This window comes from Crotalus tigris, unplaced genomic scaffold (assembly GCF_016545835.1).
Source record: "Crotalus tigris isolate CLP2741 ecotype Arizona unplaced genomic scaffold, ASM1654583v1 scf7180000024361.1375286210:1436186, whole genome shotgun sequence".
Classification (NCBI taxonomy): Eukaryota; Metazoa; Chordata; class Lepidosauria; order Squamata; family Viperidae; genus Crotalus; species Crotalus tigris.
In genome coordinates this window covers 442,455-462,963 of record NW_024100529.1, presented here as the reverse complement: position 1 = coordinate 462,963, position 20,509 = coordinate 442,455, and the positions used below count along the sequence as shown (strand labels likewise).

General features: G+C 46.0%; 2 protein-coding genes across 4 annotated transcripts in view; both read left to right on the top strand.

Moving 5' to 3' along the window:
* PRSS56 (serine protease 56) overlaps window positions 1-11,705 on the top strand; it is a 70,915-nt gene extending 59,210 nt beyond the window's left edge. For all 3 annotated transcript variants that reach the window (XM_039327394.1, XM_039327393.1, XM_039327392.1), the window contains 4 exons: window positions 552-684; window positions 3,186-3,260; window positions 7,986-8,110; window positions 11,288-11,705. In XM_039327394.1, coding sequence (XP_039183328.1) covers window positions 552-684; window positions 3,186-3,260; window positions 7,986-8,110; window positions 11,288-11,461 — 507 coding nt within the window. In that variant the 3' untranslated portion in view covers window positions 11,462-11,705. The remainder of the gene's footprint in view (window positions 1-551; window positions 685-3,185; window positions 3,261-7,985; window positions 8,111-11,287) is intronic.
* A 3,758-nt stretch (window positions 11,706-15,463) lies between these two features.
* Window positions 15,464-20,509, top strand: part of CHRND (cholinergic receptor nicotinic delta subunit) — a 32,720-nt gene continuing 27,674 nt past the window's right edge. The window contains exons 1-2 of the mRNA XM_039327400.1: window positions 15,464-15,895; window positions 19,637-19,782. Coding sequence (XP_039183334.1) covers window positions 15,646-15,895; window positions 19,637-19,782 — 396 coding nt within the window. The 5' untranslated portion in view covers window positions 15,464-15,645. The remainder of the gene's footprint in view (window positions 15,896-19,636; window positions 19,783-20,509) is intronic.

Here is a 20,509-nt window from a genome sequence, read left to right as displayed (position 1 = left end):
GGGCACCGCAATGCTGATGCAGCCCTGGCCCTTTGCGATAAATAAGTGGGTTTTGGGTTGCAGTTTGGGCACTCGGTCTCTAAAAGGTTCGCCATCACTGTCCTATATCATTTCAGACAAATGGCTGTCCAGTCTCTTCTTAAAAACTTCCAGTGTTGGAGCATTCACCGCTTCTGGAGGCAGGTTGTTCCACTGGTTAATTGTTCTAACTGCCAGGAAGTTTCTCCTTAGTTCTAGGTTGCTTCTTTCCTTGATTAGTTTCCATCCATTGCTTCTTGTCCTGCCTTCTGGTGCTTTGGAGAATAGCTTGACTCCCTCTTTTTTGGGGCAGCCCCTGAGAGATTGGAACCCTGCTATCATGTCCCCCCCTCGTCCTTCTCTTCATTAAACTAGACATACCTCATTCCACCTGGGTTCTCCTGCTCGAGCAAGGGGCTGGACTAGAAGACCTCCAAGGTCCCTTCCAACTCTGTTAAGTGGATCGTGACCTCATCTGCTCGGCCCATCGTGATTAGGACTGCCCCCTTGATCTCACTTTTTGCTTCTCATAGCTGACAGGAGAGGAGGTGGATGAACTACGAATCCAAGGTCAGGTGTTCCTTCAACAGCTGCAGAAAGAACTGCACCAGGATGGCTTTCCAGATGTGGAACCCCAGAGACAGGACCAAAGGCTTGCAGGGAATGGTACGTGCCCAAGGTCAACCAGGATTGGAGCCCCCCCCGCTACTTCTTTAACAGAATAATAAGAATAATAACAACATTGGTCCTAGTCCAACCCAGTATTCCCATATTTGAAGGGCTGCCACGAAGATGAGGGGGGTCAAAATATTTTCCAAAACAGCAGAAGGCAAGATAAGGAACAATGGATGGAAACTTACCCAGGAGAGAAGCAACCTAGGAGAAATTTCCTAACAATTAACCAGTGGAACGGCATGCCACCAGACGTTGTGGGTGCTCCATCACTGGAGGTTCTTAAGAAGAGACTGGACAGCCATTTGTCTGAAATGGCATAGGCCAGAGGTAGACAACCTTGGCTCTTTTATGACTGGTGGACTTCAACTCCCAGAATTCCTGAGCCAGCCATGCTGAGGGGAAAGGGAGAGGTTTCCAAGCTGAGCCAGGCTGGCTGAGGCATTCTGGGAGTTGAAGTCCACGAGTCATGAAGGGGCCAAGGTTGCCTATGTCTGGCCTAGGCCTAGGCCACTTTATGACTCGTGGACTTCAACTCCCAGAATTCCTGAGCCAGCATGGCTCAGCTTGGAAACCTCTCCCTTTCCCCTCAGCATGGCTGACTCAGGAATTCTGGGAGTTGAAGTCCACGAGTCATGAGGGGGCCATAGTTCCCCCATGCTGGCTTAGGAATTCTGGGAGTTGAAGTCCACCAGTCATGGAGGGGGCCATAGTTCCCCCATGCTGGTTGAAGAATTCTGGGAGTTGAAGTCCACAAGTCATCAAGGGGGCCATAGTTCCCCCATGCTGGCTCAGGAATTCTGGGAGTTGAAGTCCAGCAGACATGAAGGGGCCATAGTTCCCCATGCTGGCTGAGGAATTCTGGGAGTTGAAGTCCACGAGTCATAAAAGAGCCAAGGTGGCCTACCCCTGGTATAGGGGTTTCCTGCCTGAGCAGGAGGTTGGACTAGAAGACCTCCAAGGTCCCTTCAAAATCTGTTATTCTGTTCTGTTATTCTGTTAAGTCTGCAGGGCAGCAAATTCCCTAATTTGTAACCATTCAAGACGTGTAGCCTATGCCAGTGGTCTCCAACCTTTCCCCTCTGAAGGATCGGAGGGAAGGAGAGCAGCTTCAAAATTGGTGTGCTCACACGGGCCACACACACTAGCGTGGCACTCGCAGCCCTGTTCGCGCATGTGCTGGCGTGCACATGCATGAACGGCCGTGCCCCCCCATGGCAGCTAGCGGCCGGTTTGTGCACCCGGGCTAGCAGCACATGCGCAAACGAACTGCGGACACCCGTCCCGTGGTAGTATCCCCATTTGCACCCGTGCGCATGTGCCAAGGAAGCCGTGGGTGCTAGCGCACGTGGGGGGAAATGCGCACTCACACATGCATGCACTAGCCAACCGTTTCCGCAGCCCGCTGGCCATGAGCCTGGTCCTGGGCCGTGGACTATAGGTTAGGGACCTCTGGCCTATGCATTTGAAGTGCGCCAAATTGGAGAAGGAGAACGCAGAACTAAATAAGCCGAAATGTTGATTTAGTACAGCTACTCTACAAAGGAGTCCAAAAGTTTATGTTGCTAAGCGAGACACCTGCTAAGTGAGTTTTGCCCTATTTTACCACCTTTCTGGCCACCGTTGTTAAACGAATCACTGCATGTTGAGATTCTATAAAGAGTGCAGAGAAGAGCAACAAAGAGGATTAGGGGACTGGAGGCTAAAACATATAAGGAACAGTTGCTGGAATTGGGTATGTCTAGTTTAACGAAGAGAAGGACGAGGGGGGACAGGATAGCAGTATTCCAATATCTCAAGGGCTGCCCCAAAGAAGAGGGAGTCAAGCTATTCTCCAAAGCGCCTGAAGGCAGGACAAGAAGCAACGGATGGAAACTCATCAAGGAGAGAAGCAACCTAGAACTAAGGAGAAACTTCCTGACAGTTAGAACAATTAACCAGTGGAGCAACCTGCCTCCAGAAGCTATGGATGCTCCAACACTGGAAGTTTTTAAGAAGAGACTGGACAGCCATTTGTCTGAAATGGTATAGGGTTTCCTGCCTGAGCAGGGGGTTGAACTAGATGATCTCCAATGTCCCTTCCAACTTTATCATTATTATTATTATGTATTAATAACACGGTTGTTAAGTTAAAGTGCTTCTCCCACTGACTTTGCTTGTGGGAAGGTCACAACAGGGGATCCTGTGATCTGGTGACGCTGCGACCGTCATAAATATGAGTCAGTTGCCAAGCGTCTGAATTTTGACCACATGGGGATGCCGCGATGGTGGTAAATGTGCAAAGCGGTCCTTTCAGTGCTGTTTGAAGGGTCACTAAATAAAACGGTTGTAAGTTGAGGATTATCTGTATAGGTCTGCACCTTCGTTTCGCTGCCTCTATCAGCTTGAGGATCGTCCAGACGTTGGCAACCGTACGGCCTGAAATTCATTTCTAGAGGGTTAAACTTTGGGACAACGTACCAAACTCATCTCTTTCTTTCCTCGCTTTGCGACAGGTTCTCCTCCTCGGCGAGAGAAACGCAGCTTGGGGATTGATCCCGTGGAAGAAAAGGAGAATCAACTGCCAGGGGGTATATCTATTTTTTTAAAAATAAATCTTTAGGCTTCTTTACTTTGGAAGATTGCAAAAAAAGGATCAGAGTGCACGTTTCCTTGACTTACGACCCCAAAGGCCTCCGAAATTTTATGTTGCTAAGTGAGACATCTGCTAAATGAGTGCTGTTGTAACTTTGAAGGTCACTAAAGGAACTAAGGAGAGGAGTACCTGTACAAAGCTGTTTTTTTTTTTAAAGGCAAGTGGTCTTTCTTTGTTTTTCCTTCAAGACGTAACATATGGGAATGGCAGATTTTGTGTTTGTTGTGTATGTGTCTATAGGACCCAGCAGATCCCAGGGAGGGGGCACAGGCTGTTCCGGGGAGAAAGCCAGCTATTAATCAGAATAGAGCTGGAAGGGACCTTGGAGATCTTCTAGTCCAACCCCCTGCTCAAGCAGGCGACCCTATAACCCTACGTGGAATTTTCCTCCAATGGGATTTTCCCATGTATTTTACCAGGAAACATAGATAGGGCAGGCTAGAAAATTAAGTGCCCTCCTAACCGTACTCAAGCACTCCGAATTTGTTGGCAAAGTCCATTTGGCTCTATGAGTTCATGGTGACCTAACCCTAACCCTAAGTGGAATTTTCTCCAATGGGATTTTCCCATGTATTTTACAAGGAAACATATATAGGGCAGGCTAGAAAAGTAAGTGCCCTCCTAACCATAGCCAAGCACTCCGAATTTGTTGGCGAAGTTCATTTTGCTCTATGAGTTCATGGTGACCTAACCCTAACCCTAAATGGAATTTTCCTCCAATGGGATTTTCCCATGTATTTTACCAGGAAACATAGATTAGTTGAGCAAGAAAAGTAAGTGCCCTCCTAACCGTACCCAAGCACTCCGAATTTGTTGGCAAAGTCCATTTTGCTCTATGAGTTCATGGTGACCTAACCCTAACCCTAAGTGGAATTTTCTCCAATGGGACTTTCCCATGTATTTTACAAGGAAACATACATAGGGCAGGCTAGAAAAGTCAGTGCCCTCCTAACCATACCCAAGCAGTCCGAATTTGTTGGCGATGTCCATTTTGCTCTATGAGTTCATGGTGACCTAACCCTAACCCTAAGTGGAATTTTCTCCAATGGGACTTTCCCATGTATTTTACAAGGAAACATACATAGGGCAGGCTAGAAAGGTCAGTGCCCTCCTAACCGTACCCAAGCACTCCGAATTTGTTGGCAAAGTCCATTTTGCTCTATGAGTTGATGGTGACCTAACCCTAACCCTAAGTGGAATTTTCCTCCAATGGGAATTTCCCATGTATTTTACCAGGAAACGTACATAGGGCAGCCGAGAAAAATCAGTGCCCTCCTAACCATACCTAATCCTAACCCTAAGTGGAATTTTCTCCAATGGGACTTTCCCATGTATTTTACAAGGAAACATACATAGGGCAGGCTAGAAAGGTCAGTGCCCTCCTAACCATACCCGAGCACTCTGAACTTGTTGGCGAAGTCCATTTTGCTCTGTGAGTTGATGGTGACCTAACCCTAACCCTAAGTGGAATTTTCTCCAATGGGATTTTCCCATGTATTTTACAAGGAAACATACATAGGGCAGGCTAGAAAAGTAAGTGCCCTCCTAACCATAGCCAAGCACTCCGAATTTGTTGGCGAAGTTCATTTTGCTCTATGAGTTCATGGTGACCTAACCCTAACCCTAAATGGAATTTTCCTCCAATGGGATTTTCCCATGTATTTTACCAGGAAACATAGATTAGTTGAGCAAGAAAAGTAAGTGCCCTCCTAACCGTACCCAAGCACTCCGAATTTGTTGGCAAAGTCCATTTTGCTCTATGAGTTCATGGTGACCTAACCCTAACCCTAAGTGGAATTTTCTCCAATGGGATTTTCCCATGTATTTTACAAGGAAACATACATAGGGCAGGCTAGAAAAGTCAGTGCCCTCCTAACCATACCCAAGCAGTCCGAATTTGTTGGCGATGTCCATTTTGCTCTATGAGTTCATGGTGACCTAACCCTAACCCTAAGTGGAATTTTCTCCAATGGGACTTTCCCATGTATTTTACAAGGAAACATACATAGGGCAGGCTAGAAAGGTCAGTGCCCTCCTAACCGTACCCAAGCACTCCGAATTTGTTGGCAAAGTCCATTTTGCTCTATGAGTTGATGGTGACCTAACCCTAACCCTAAGTGGAATTTTCCTCCAATGGGAATTTCCCATGTATTTTACCAGGAAACGTACATAGGGCAGCCGAGAAAAATCAGTGCCTTCCTAACCATACCTAATCCTAACCCTAAGTGGAATTTTCTCCAATGGGACTTTCCCATGTATTTTACAAGGAAACATACATAGGGCAGGCTAGAAAGGTCAGTGCCCTCCTAACCGTACCCAAGCACTCTGAACTTGTTGGCGAAGTCCATTTTGCTCTGTGAGTTGATGGTGACCTAACCCTAACCCTAAGTGGAATTTTCTCCAATGGGATTTTCCCATGTATTTTACAAGGAAACATACATAGGGCAGGCTAGAAAAGTAAGTGCCCTCCTAACCATAGCCAAGCACTCCGAATTTGTTGGCGAAGTTCATTTTGCTCTATGAGTTCATGGTGACCTAACCCTAACCCTAAATGGAATTTTCCTCCAATGGGATTTTCCCATGTATTTTACCAGGAAACATAGATTAGTTGAGCAAGAAAAGTAAGTGCCCTCCTAACCGTACCCAAGCACTCCGAATTTGTTGGCAAAGTCCATTTTGCTCTATGAGTTCATGGTGACCTAACCCTAACCCTAAGTGGAATTTTCTCCAATGGGATTTTCCCATGTATTTTACAAGGAAACATACATAGGGCAGGCTAGAAAAGTAAGTGCCCTCCTAACCATAGCCAAGCACTCCGAATTTGTTGGCGAAGTTCATTTGCTCTATGAGTTCATGGTGACCTAACCCTAACCCTAAATGGAATTTTCCTCCAATGGGATTTTCCCATGTATTTTACCAGGAAACATAGATTAGTTGAGCAAGAAAAGTAAGTGCCCTCCTAACCGTACCCAAGCACTCCGAATTTGTTGGCAAAGTCCATTTTGCTCTATGAGTTCATGGTGACCTAACCCTAACCCTAAGTGGAATTTTCTCCAATGGGACTTTCCCATGTATTTTACAAGGAAACATACATAGGGCAGGCTAGAAAAGTCAGTGCCCTCCTAACCATACCCAAGCAGTCCGAATTTGTTGGCGATGTCCATTTTGCTCTATGAGTTCATGGTGACCTAACCCTAACCCTAAGTGGAATTTTCTCCAATGGGACTTTCCCATGTATTTTACAAGGAAACATACATAGGGCAGGCTAGAAAGGTCAGTGCCCTCCTAACCGTACCCAAGCACTCCGAATTTGTTGGCAAAGTCCATTTTGCTCTATGAGTTGATGGTGACCTAACCCTAACCCTAAGTGGAATTTTCCTCCAATGGGAATTTCCCATGTATTTTACCAGGAAACGTACATAGGGCAGCCGAGAAAAATCAGTGCCCTCCTAACCATACCTAATCCTAACCCTAAGTGGAATTTTCTCCAATGGGACTTTCCCATGTATTTTACAAGGAAACATACATAGGGCAGGCTAGAAAGGTCAGTGCCCTCCTAACCATACCCGAGCACTCTGAACTTGTTGGCGAAGTCCATTTTGCTCTGTGAGTTGATGGTGACCTAACCCTAACCCTAAGTGGAATTTTCTCCAATGGGAATTTTCCCATGTATTTTACAAGGAAACATACATAGGGCAGGCTAGAAAAGTCAGTGCCCTCCTAACCATACCCAAGCACTCCGAATTTGTTGGCGATGTCCATTTTGCTCTATGAGTTCATGGTGACCTAACCCTAACCCTAAGTGGAATTTTCCTCCAATTGGATTTTCCCATGTATTTTATCAGGAAACGTACATAGGGCAGCCGAGAAAAATCAGTGCCCTCCTAACCATATCCGAGCACTCTGAACTTGTTGGCGAAGTCCATTTTGCTCTATGAGTTCATGGTGACCTAACCCTAACCCTCAGTGGAATTTTCCTCCAATTGGATTTTCCCATGTATTTTATCAGGAAACATAGATCGCTCAGGCTAGAAAAGTAAGTGCCCTCCTAACCATACCTTGCAGACATTTCATTACCAAACTAGGTAACATCATCAGTTCTAGTATGGTGTTTCTTCCTACCAGTGTTTCCTTTGTTGATCTCCACAAGAGTCTGGAGAAGACGTTTGTTTCCGGGAAGCCCTTGTAGTTCAGACTCTGCTTTTCCCCTCTGAGAGAATCACCCTATATGTCAACTGGCTAATTAACGAACTGAAAAGCAAAAAATCTTGAAGGAATCTTTGAAGTGCCACAAATGATAAATCTTTATTGCGTACTCATCTCAGAACTGAAGAAACGAAACCAGCTCTGATTGGCAAAAATCTGCTTTGTTACCAGTAGTTTCCCTTAACCCCCCCCCCAACCACCAGGTGTTCAGCTTGCCCAATCATATACCTTTGGGTTATTATGAGAAGGGTCCACTTCTACGTCAGACACCTGTGTTAGTGACCTTGGCATTCTTGTAGGCTCTCACATCCATGGACGCCTTCTTGGACTCCCATTTCCATCCTCCCTACGCTTTCTACCACTCATCCCTGTTTCTACGGCAAGCTGAGTAGCGATAGAAATTAGCAGGCATCTTAGCGATTCAACCTTGACACCACCTCTTTCTTCTCCCCAGCCCTGGCCACAAATTCCAGCTGTCCGGGAGTGAATGAATCCGCCCAGCGTGTCCATTCGGTGCGGGAGAGCTACCGCTGGATTCTGCAAGTGCCAGAGCAGGATCTCACCATGAACTTTCAGAAGGTGAGTGTCAACTGTCCAGTTGGCGAATTCAATATTCAAGAAACTCTACCGCAGGGGGTCTTCAAACTTGGCCCTTTGATGACTTGTGGACTTCAACTCCCAGAATTCCTCAGCCAGCATGCACGCTGGCTGAGGAATTCTGGGAGGTGAAATCCACAAATCATCAAAGGGCCAAGTTTGAAGACCCCTGCTCTACGGCCTCGAGGTGGTCATAAGAGATCATTTTTATTGAATACGCATCCCAGCCCCAAAGAAGTAAAATCAACGCTAGTTTTCCCACACAAAAATCTAGGTGGTTAACAATAACCTTTTCTAACGAACACCCACCATGTGTTCATGTGGCCCAGTCACATTGGTTATGGGAACAATAATAATAATAGTAGTAAAGTTGGAAGGGACCTTGGAGGCCATCTAGTCCAACTGCCTGTTCAGGCAGGAAACCCTACACCATTTCGGACAAATGGCTGTCCAGTCTCTTCTTAAAAACTTCCAGTGTTGGAGCATTTACTGCTTCTGGAGGCAGGCTGTTCCACTGATTAATTGTTCTCACTGTCAGGAAGTTTCTCCTTAGTTCTAGTTGCTTCTCTCCTTGATTAGTTTCCACCCGTTGCTTCTTGTCCTGCCTTCAGGTGCTTTGGAGACATAGCTTGACTCACTCTTCTTTATGGCTAGCCCCTGAGATATTGGAACGCTGCTATCATGTCCCCCCTCGTCCTTCTGTTCATTAAACTAGGCATACCCAAGTCCAGCAACCGTTCCTTATAATGTTTTAGCCTCCAGTCCCCTAATCATCTTTGTTGCTCTTCTCTGTACTCTTTCTAGAGTCTCAACATCTTTTTTACATCGTGGTGACCAAAACTGGATGCAGTATTCCAGTGTGGCCTTACCAAGGCATTGTAGAGTGGTATTAATACTTCATGTGATCTTGATTCTATCCCTCTGTTAATGTAGCCTAGCACTGTGTTGGCCTTTTTGGCAGCTGCAGCACACTGCTGGCTCCTATTTAGGTGATTGTCTACTAGGACTCCGAGGTCCCTCTCACAGTTACTACTATTGAGCATGGTGCCACCTATGCTGTACTTGTGCATTTGGTTTTTCTTGCCTAAATGTAGAATCTTGCTTTTTTCACCATTGAATTTCATTTTGTTAGTTAGTGCCCAGTATTCAAGTCTGTCCAGATCCTTCTGTATCTTAAGCCTGTCTTCTGGAGTGTTGGCTATTCCTGCCAGCTTGGTGTCGTCTGCAAATTTGATGAGTTCCCCATCTATCCCCTCATCCAAATCATTGATGAAGATGTTGAAGAGCACTGGGCCCAGAACAGAGCCCTGGGGCACCCCACTACACACTTCCCTCCATATAGAATGTAAAGACTCTGTGACTTCTCTTTTGGGGAGAGCACTCCCAGCTGCCAGGACGCACCCCTCTGTCATGGAGCTGCCCTTGCAAAACTAACACCTATAAAGGGGGGGGGCTATTCTGCAGATCTGTCAACCTTGATTGACTGGTTGGGCATCTCCCTTCCAAGCAGGAGAGGAGGAGAGGCACGGTGGGTGAAGAGAGGGAGGCAACGGAGCGCAGCGGTGTTTAAATTGTACGGGGGGGGGGGGAAATAATGGCGAGAAGGCTAAATTTCTGGGTTTCCAAGCCGATGTGCATGTGTTTAAAATGTATATCATGCCAAGCAGGGAGCATAGCTTGGCCAAGGCTGGTGGGGATCAAAAGATGAGCAAGGTCAGGCCTGTTGGATCAGAGATGGGAAGGGGAAGGGAAGGGAAAGGGAAGGGGAGGAGAGAGGGAGAGGAGAGGGAAGAGAAGGGAAAGAAAGGGGGAGGAAGGGAAGGGGAGGAGAGAGGGAGGGGAGGGAAGGGGAGAGGGAGAAAGGTAAAGGAAGGGGAAGAGAAACAATGGTTGGAAACTGATCAAAGAGAGAAGCAACCTGGAATTAAGGAGAAAGTTCCTGACAGTGAGGACAATTAACCAGTGGAACAGTTTGCCACCAGAAATCGTGGGCGCTCCATCACTGGAGGTTTTTAAGAAGAGGCTAGACAATCATCTGAGATAGTATAGGTCCTCCTGCTTGAGCAGGGGGCTGAACTAGAAGACCTCCAAGGTCCCCTCCAGCTCTATTCTATTCTATTCTATTCTATTCTATTCTATTCTATTCTATTCTATTCTATTCTATTCTATTCTATTCTATTATTTTCTTCTCTACTCTACTCTATTCTATTCTATTCTATTCTATTCTATTCTATTCTATTCCATTCCATTCCATTCCATTCCATTCCATTCCATTCCATTCTATTCCATTCCATTCTATTCTATATCCTATTGCTTATTCTATTCTATTCTATTCTATTCTATTCTATTCTATTCTATTCTATTCTATTCTATTCTATTCTATTCTATTATTTTCTTCTCTACTCTACTCTACTCTACTCTATTCTATTCTATTCTATTCTATTCTATTCTATTCTATTCTATTCTATTCTATTCTATTCTATTCTATTCTATTCTATTCTATTCTATTCTATTCTATTCTATTCTATTGTATTCCATTCCATTCCATTCTATTCTATAGCCTATTGCTTATTCTATTCTATTCTATTCTATTCTATTCTATTCTATTCTATTCTATTCTATTCTATTCTATTCTATTCTATTCTATTCTATATCCTATTGCTTATTCTATTCTATTCTATTCTATTCTATTCTATTCTATTCTATTCTATTCTATTCTATTCTATTCTATTCTATTCTATTCTATTCTATTCTACTCTACTCTACTCTACTCCACTCTACTCCACTCCACTCCACTCCACTCCACTCCACTCCATTCCATTCCATTCCATTCTATTCTATTCTATTCTATTCTATTCTATTCTATTCTATTCTATTCTATTCTAAATTCCAGCAACCGTTTTTCATGTGTTTTGGTCTCCAGGCCTTTAATCATCTTAGTTGCTCTTCTCTGAACTTTTTCCAAAGTCTCAACATCTTGTTTGCAGTAGGGTGACCAAAACTGGATGCCGCATTCCAGGTGTGGCCTTGCTAAGGCTTTATCAAGCGGTACCAATACGTCAGGCGATTTTGATTCTCTGCCTCTGTTGATACCACCCAGGAATGCATTGGCTTTTTTAGCTATTGCCCTCCTGCTCTCTCTTCTCCCTTGTTCCCCAGATCCTGGTGGACCTGGCCTCCAAGAATTCCAAGGGCCTCTACCGAGCTCACATCCAAGCCATCGTTGGACAGAGGGCCACCAGCTTCCTTGGTCTGGTGGGCCTAGAACAGGACTCGCTGTACCGGAGCATGCCTGAAATCATTGCGCTGGCCTTGGGAATTCTGAAGACCTAACCGGAGGGCACTACCGGGAAGGCCAAACCAGGGATGTCTTGCCAAGGACGCCCAAAAGCCGGAAGACCATGTGGGCATTTGGGGAGCAAGGTTGGCCCCCGAGGAGACCTGGCTGCTGGAAGGGAAGGGGTCTAGAGCAGTGGTTCTCAACCTTTTTAATGCCGTGACCCCCCAACCGGTCATAAATCGAGGACTACTCAACTGGTCGTAAGTCGAGGACTACTCAACTGGTGCAGCACCGTTTGCAGAAGGGGACTTTTGGCGGGCTCAGCAGGGCAGAGACAGCTTGGACAATTCCTATTGGCTTTTGAAAGCCAATAGAATTAGACTCTATTCAAGAGAGTCTCTTCTATTGGCTTTCAAAAGCCAATAGAATAAAAGGGAGTAGCACAGCTATAGAAAAGGGGGAAAAATGGCGGACTGGGTTGTTTGGCGACCCCCATGAAATGGTTGTTCGACCCCAAATGGGGTCCCGACCCACAGGTTGAGAACCGCTGATCTAGAGATATCTGCCTGTTCTTCAGGATGCGTGTTAGTTGGGGTGGCAACCAAGAATTCCTTCCAATCTTTTTAGATCAGGGTTTGTCAACCTCGGAAACTTTAAGATGGGTGGACTTGAACTCAAGGAGTCCAGCGGAAATAAATTTCGTCAGTTATGAGGGTGATTAACCGCTGTCAGAATTCCCCAGCCCCCATGTGTCAGAGTGGAACAAACACGCGACGTTCAGGGTTCCTGTAAGGACCCGCTTCGGCTAACCACCCAAGAAAGCAGAACACTTGAAACGGGCGTTGCCTCAAAAGGATACTTTTATGAGGGGTCGGTGACAGTTAAGGGAGCCAAGGCGAGATCCGGGGGAAATCCGGCACAAACGGTATAGTTAGGCTAGCCACAGTCCTCCTCCCACCAAAGTCATAATGTCCATTTGAACTTCAGCCAGTCCACAGGTGGTATGACGTGCGGGCGACTGGCACCGTTGGCGCGCATCTCAAGGTCTTCTCCAGCTTTCATTTCTCTGTAACCGTCCCCCTGATTAGAGAGATGCCTTCCTTTCTCAAGGGGATAACCTAGTCCATTGTTTCTCCACCTCAGCAACTTTAAGACGTGTGGACTCCAACTCCCAGAATTCCTGAGCCAGCCATGCTGAGGGGAAAGGGAGAGGTTTCCAAGCTGAGCCAGGCTGGCCCAGGAATTCTGGGAGTTGAAGTCCACGAGTCATAAAAGAGCCAAGGTTGCCTACCCCTGGGCTAGACAGTCACTTTTCTGAGATGGTCAGGGATAGGCAACCTTGGCTCTTTTATGACGCGTGGACTTCAACTCCCAGAATTCCTGAGCCAGCATGGGGGAACTATGGCCCCTTCATGACTCGTGGACTTCAACTCCCAGAATTCCTCAGCCAGCATGGGGGAACTATGGCCCCTTCGTGACTTACGGACTTCAACTCCCAGAATTCCTCAGACAGCATGGGGGAGCTATGGCCCCTTCATGACTCGTGGACTTCCAGAATTCCTGAGCCAGCCTGGCTCAGCTTGGAAATCTCTCCCTTTCCCCTCAGCATGGCTAGCCCAGGAATTCTGGGAGTTGAAGTCCATGAGTCATAAAAGAGCCAAAGTTGCCTACCCCTGCCCTAGTCCATTGTTTCTCCACCTCAACAACTTTAAGACGTGTGGACTCCAACTCCCAGAATTCCTGAGCCAGCCATGCTGAGGGGAAAGGGAGAGGGTTCCAAGCTGAGCTATGCTGGCCCAGGAATTCTGGGAATTGAAGTCCATGAGTCATGAAGGGGCTATAGTTCCCTCATGCTGGCTCAGGAATTCTGGGAGTTGAAGTCCACCAGTCATAAAAGAGCCAAGGTTGCCTACCCCTGGGATAGAGGCAGGAGAGGGAAAGTAAAAGGTGAACGTTATCCCAAGCTTCTCCTATCCCCAGCTGAATGGCAGGCCCCAAAAGTTGAATATATATACAAGGGAAAACAGAGAGGCTTTTGGGATCCCTGAGGTGCCTTCCTACAGGTAGTCTTCAACTTACAACTGGGAGCAGAACTGCCATTGCTAAACAAAGGGGGGGGGGTTGTTAAGTGACTTGCATGTGATTTTAATGGCTTTTTTTTCTTGCCACGGTTGTTAAGGCAGTTACTACAGTTAAGGGAATTGAAGGGACCTTAAGTGGATCCAGCTTCCCCTGCTTGACTTTGCTTGTCGAAATAGGCCGGGAAAGTGGCAAATAGCGATCACGTGATCCCCAAATACCGCAATTGTAATTGTTGTACCTACATGCTGGTTGCCAAGTGGCCAGATTTTGATCACATGACCGTGAGGGTGTTGCAAAGGTTCTAAGGGTGAAGAAAGTCAAAAGTCACTTTTTCCAGTGCAGTTTTCCAGTTTTGGTCACCAGGCACGCTGGCTGAGGAATTCTGGGAGTTGAAGTCCACAAGTCATCAAAGGGCCAAGTTTGAAGACCCCTGTCTTAAATCTAACAAACAAAATGGAGGCTGGCTGAGGAATTCTGGGAGTTGAAGTCCACGAGTCATAAAAGGGCCAAGTTTGAAGACCCCTGGATTAGAAAGAAAGAGCCCTAGAATCAATAATCCCTCACACACCAAAAAAATCCAACAGAAATCAGCCCCAGCCCCTAGGCAGAGGCCAGCTTTTAGAAATGCAGATGTAAATAATCCATTCAGGAAGGTTGGAGCCAGGAAGTTAGAAATTAGGAAGACAAAGACACCTAAAATCTACATACCCCCACCAAACTCTACAGAGAGGAGACATAATAGGATTAACCCACCAATACTAAAAGGCCACACTCAGACTCAGGTCAAAGTACACAACACAGAAAATACAAAGCCTCAAACAGGAACAGGAAACAACCCCAAGAGCCCCAGAAGGTATAAAAATCCACCACTCCCTGCTCCACGTGGCCAGTTTTTCCAGAGACATCTTTCTGTCTGGCTCTCCTCTTCAATAAACCGCAACTTTCTTTGTAAAGCAGTCTCCATTTTGTTTATTCCCGGCTTGGAGTAGACCCTGATGAAGATTTTTCCTTCAACAGTAGATATTGTTACTTAATGGCATCTGAATGCCTGCCTTACTAAGTGCTTGTCTGCAGCGCACTTCTTGACTCCTTGTGCTTGAACTCTGGATGGGTGATCCTCAAAGGCAGAAAAAAGACTTCTTCGGTTGCTCGTATTGTTCACAAGCATCCTGAATGGCTCACAAAACGGTGAAAACAACACACACCTAAACCCATCAGAATAAAGCTCAATAAGAGTTCGGGCATGCAAAACACCTCAATGGTCTTTGCAGGCACCACCAAGTTAACCCTGCTTCCTCATCCCACCTGCTGTTCCTACTCTAGGTTATGACAGGAACCAACGCACAGCGCATCAAGGGATCAGCCCATGTGCTTCGCTGGCCACAGATCCCTATATCTTTTGTCCAACACATTTGATCTGCTTCTTGCTCTACGCCAGGGGTCTTCAAACTTGGCCCTTTTAGGACTTGAGGACTTCAACTCCCAAAATTCTGGGAGTTGAAGTCCGCAAGTCCTAAAAGGGCCAGGTTTGAAGACCCCTGCTCTACACCCATGGTTCTTAAGCGTGGCTGCTTGACAGTGTGTAGGACTTCAACTCCCAGAATTTTTTGCTGGCTGGAGAATCCTGGGAGTTGAAGTTCATACATCATCAAGCGGCCAAAGTTGAGAACTACTACTTAGACCACGTCAAGGTGTCAATTCACCCACTGGCTGGCTTTCAACCAGATGTTAAGCCATGAAAAACAGGCAGGAGTTAAGACAGAATAATAGAGTTCAAAAGGACCTTGGAGGTCATCCAGTCCAACCCTCTGCTCAAGCAGGAAACCCTAAACCATTTTAGACAAATGGCTGCCCAATCTCTTCTTAGAAACCCCCAGTGATGGAGCACCCACAGCTTCTGGAGGCAAGTAGTTATACTGGTTAATTGTCCTCACTGTCAGAAAATCTCTCCTTAGTTCCAGGTTGTGTCTCCCCTTGATTAGTTTCCATCTGTTGCTTCTTGTCCTGCCTTCAGGGGCTTTGGAGAACAGGTGGTACTCCAGTCTACTCAAACTGAGCCAATGGAGGGAGGGCATTGGCTCAGATTTGACCCAATCTGGTTCAGCATGTGCGAACGCAACCAACATGGAGCCAGACAGTCTCGCCCTGCCAGTTCATGTACCTTCTTGCTTTGAGAGAGGAAGTGAGTGCTGGGATGCCGGTCTCTTGTTTCCCAAGCTGGCTCATAATTCTCCCTTCCTCCAGCTGCCAGCTGCCGTTGTCCATCCACATTCCCAAGTTAAGCTTCTTTCAGCCCAGCCGGACACGCACAGAGGCTGCGGAGGGACAGGGAGAAAGTCCAGCCGAAGCCGAGATGGACAATCGGACTCTTCAACTCATTCTGTTTTGTGCCCTCACCTTGCCAGGTAAGATGCCCTGAATCTATCTGATGCCTAGGATGAGGGCACAGAGAGAGCCCTAGTGGAAAACAGGGCAACATTTTGCAAAATAATAATAAAAAGGCGTTCTAGAAAAGTCCTGCTTTTGGCCCTTCGAAATTGCAGAGACTGTGTATTTAAGAGTCTCCAGTTTGGAAACCTGGAAACTTATCGATTATCTGGGAGAAGAAGAAAAAAATATCAGGAAAATATCTTTTTTCTTGCCTGCATTCGACGTCCAGGGTGTAAATTGGGATCGGAGATTCGGCTAGGGCTTAAGCTGAGATGTCTGTCGTTTTTCTTGAGTTGGTCATGTGCAAAAATGTAGGGTCTCCACAGGTTCTTGGCGTTTCCTTCTAGAAAAAAGTATTGCACCCCACCCAAAGTGGTGGGTGGATCGTGGTGGGCGGGCTCCCCGTTTACATATTTGAGCTGCCCATCTTCTCACGTAATTTCTCCTCTGCTTACTGTCCCTCAAACACGACGACAACTGTTTTGTGCACTTGTGTGCCGGTATGTCGGTGCGTAAGCTTTCCTTCAGAAGTTGTGGGTGCTTCATCACTGGAGGTTTTTAAGAAGAGACTAGATAGCCACTCGTCTGAAATGAGCAGGGGGGGTGGACTAGAAGACCTCCGAGGTCTCTTCCAGCTCTATTCCAAATTTCCACATTTATTGGACTTCAAATTTGTCTGGCGATTATGGGAATCCTTGGGAAATGCCAGTAGGATAGACTCTTTGAGCTGCTTCATCTCTCTCTCTCTCTCTCTCCTCCTCTCTTCTCTCTCCTATCTTTCTCTTTCTCTCTTCTCTCTCTTCTCTCCTCTCTCTCTCTCCTCTCTCTCTCCTCTCTCCCCCTCTCTCCTCTCTTCTTTCTTCTCTCTTTTCTCTCTCTCTTTCTCTCCTCTCCCCTCTCTCTCCTCTTTCCTCTCTCTTCTCTCTCTCCTCTCTGTCTCTCTTCTCTCTTTTCTCTCTCATCTTTCGTTTTCTCTTCTCTCTCTCTTTCTCTCTCTCTCCTCTCTCCTCTCTCTCTCTCTCTCTCTTTTCTCTGTCCTCTCTCTCTCTCCTCTCTCTCTCATAGGAGTTGCTCAATGCAATTTTGCTTTAGACTTTTGACTTGGCAACCTGGCTGGGGTGGGGGGAGAGGAGAACTGGGCCACCTGAGTAGTGGTCCAGCGCGCGCACACATGCAGCCCTTGCACAAGCAGCAGGCTGGCAGGCATGCGATTGCCCGCCAGCCCACCACACGCACAACTTGAACTGCGTGTGCTCATCCACTTGCATGGCCCAATTCCGTTTAGGCCACGGCCCGTCAGAGGTTGGGGAATCTCTGCTTTAGACACAACCAAAAAGACAAGACGACACAGAATGTTTGCAAGCAAACCACAGTTCGTTTCCTGCAACCAGGAATGTCCGTGGAGGCATGGAAGGGCACGTTGTTGGCAAAGGGGAAGCGTCCGGTTGAAATGGATCAAGTTGCAAGCAGGTGGAGAGGGCGCTTAACGCAGATCCATCAGGGAGAAAGTCCCTTCAGAGCTTACAGAATAACAAAGTTGAAAGGGACTTCGGAGGTCATCCAATCCAACCTCCTTCCCAAACAGGGAACTCTATACCTTCTCAGACAAACGGCTGTCCTTATGTCTGGAGCGTGGCTCAGATTTTCAAAAACAAACAAAGATCACTTGGGATTCCAGGAACGGAGTTTTATTGAGATTGAACTTTTGCAAAAGTTGGTGGTCTTAAAACTCAACGCAGGAGATTAAGCCACACCCCTGATTTTTTAAAGCACATATTTATATCCTTTCACAACGCTAGTGTCAGGGCTGCTAACATCGGATGTTCTTGCTTTGACAACACATGGAGATGTAGCCTTATTCTTCCTCACGCTTTACTCTTAGAATTAGATGATACTGGGGGGAGGAGGTGGAATGTGATGCGAGTTAGTTAGACATAACAATATTGTAATAGTGTGTGAATTTAGGGCTTTTGAAATAAGAGATGATAAGAAATGGCAGGTTGAAGAACTGGAGGGAAAGCCTGCATTTCAAGCTAATTGGGGAATGTGATTTATGACTGTTAATTGGAGGAGGGAATTGTGCTTCGATACTATGTGCTCTGGGGAGGGGAATTCAGATTTTGGCTTCAACTATATTAGTGCCAAAGCTATGCTACTCCAATAAAGATTCTTTAAGGTAAACAATGCCTCGAAGTTCTTTGAAGAGTTTCATCTATTGTTCCAGCTGGTTTCCCCCCCCACACACACACTATCACACTCAAGCCCACCTGCTAATTCCGATCACTTAATCTGAAGCACCTACAGTGAATAGAATAACAGAATAGGAAGAAGCCCATGACCTTTTGCTAGCATAAGCGCTATCTTTATTTTTGTGTTTCCTCTGCTTGCAGTTATGTCATGGTTTCTGATGGCCTACTCATATGTCTAATATCACAGCAACTATCTTGCATGTGTCAAAGTGTGTGACTGCGTGTAAAATATGAGTGTCAGGGCAAAAGTATAGCACAGTGGCTAAAAATTGAGTTACGAAACACAAATTCTCCATGTCAGACCTTCACTTAAACCCAAAACGTAATTTTTTTTTCTTTTGAAAAAGTGATTTTTTTCCCCCTTGTGGATATGTCTAATTTCATGACAACAGAATGGAAGTGATTTACTATTTTTTTCCTTGGTTTTTCAGTTTTAATGTCTGGCTTATAGTCATACACCTCTTAAACCAGCCTAGCCCCTCTCTCCTTTATGAAATTAGGCCAAGTTCACGAGGTTTTAAGATCAACTACAAATCCATGGGGCTTCTGATCCATCAGGCAAATGCCCTGTTTCCCAATCTTGGCAAGTTTAAGATGTGTAGATTTTAATTCCCAGAATTCCCCAGCCAGTATGGTGGGACTTCAACTCCCAGAATTCCCCAGCCAGCGTGGCTGGCTGGGGAATTCTGGGAGTTGAAGTCCACACATTTTCAAATTGCCAAGGTTGATCTGGAGAGAAGGATTACTGTTAAGAACGTCTCCTTTTCAATCATCCCTCTAGAAAATAGAGAAAGCAATTTATTCTGAACCATATAGCTCTATGTAACCGTAACTAGAGAGCAGGTATCAGTATGTTAGAATATCTGGCAGTTATTATCAGTATGTTAGAATATCTGGCAGTTATTAAATGCTAGGCATGTTGATGGGTCAGTGGGAGGAGTCTCAAAAGGTCATTGGTCATTGGGAGACTTCCTGGACACAAGCCAGATGGGAAGGCTTTTGTTCATCCAGCCTCATGTCTCCTAGCCACACGGCATGGAGATCCTATGCCAACATGTGATGCTCATGAAGAAGAAGAGGGGAAAGTTCAATATCAATTTACCTGTGGAATGAACCCAATATTGCAAAATATGTTTCTGGACGTATCTCTACATAACAGTGAGTTATTGTTTAGGATTCCTAGAAATAAAAGCAATATTTTCTGTTTATTCTTCTGAGTTATCTATCTTTTTGGATTGGACGGAAAGCAGTCTGTTCTGTCTGGGACAGAATATAATTGCTTCAAATCTTTGAGCTGGGTGGACTTCAACTCCCAGAATTCCCCAGCCAGGATAATTCTGGGAGTTGAAGTTCACCCAGCTTAAAGTTGCTAAGGCTGAGAAACATTGCTGTAGGCGTGGCTTAGATGTTTTGTGCAGCGTCTCTGTTCAACGCCTGTTCAACCAACTTCTCTCCACATTGTTGCAGGTGCCCTGGGTGTGAACATGGAGGGGCAACTGATCAAGGCTCTCTTTGACGACAGGAACTACGACAATAAATTGCGACCGGTGGTGTCTAAGAATGACATAGTGAACATCAGTCTGGCTCTGATGCTTTCCAATCTCATCTCCCTGGTAAGGTCGCCCTCGCGTCTCTCTTGTCAGTTATAACAATAATAACAATAAGAAGAAGAAAGTGGGAAGGGACCTTGGAGGTCATCAAGTCCAGCCCCTCCCTTACTCAGGCAGGAAACCCTTTAACGGTGCAATCTGGATATGTTTGATCTTTCTGAGCCCTCTTGACAGACAGCCATGGTTGACTGGACTGGAGGCTAAAACATACAGTACAAGGGACGGTTGCTGGAATTGGGGATGTCCAGTTTAATGAAGAGAAGGACGAGGGGGGACAGGATAGCAGTCTTCCAATATCTCAAGGGCTGCCCCAAAGAAAAGGGAGTCAAGCTATTTTCCAAAGTGCTTGAAGGCGGGACAAGAATCAATGGATGGAAACTAATCAAGAAGAGAAGCAGCCTAGAACTAAGGAGAAACTTCCTGACAGTGAGAACAATTAACCAGTGGAACAACCTGCCTCCAGAAGCAGTAAATGCTCCAACACTGGAAGTTTTTAAGAAGAGACTGGACAGCCATTTGTCCGAAATGGTGTAGGGTTTCCTGCCTGAGCAGGGGGTTGGACTAGATGACCTCCAAGGTCCCTTCCAACTTCATTATGGATCATCGCACAGTCAGCCAGATGTTCAGACTGGATTTGGCATTTTGTCTACCTATCGAGTCCTTACCCAGGACCTGGGATAGGCAGATGTGGATGTTTGATGTTATTAATTATTATTACTATTATTATTAT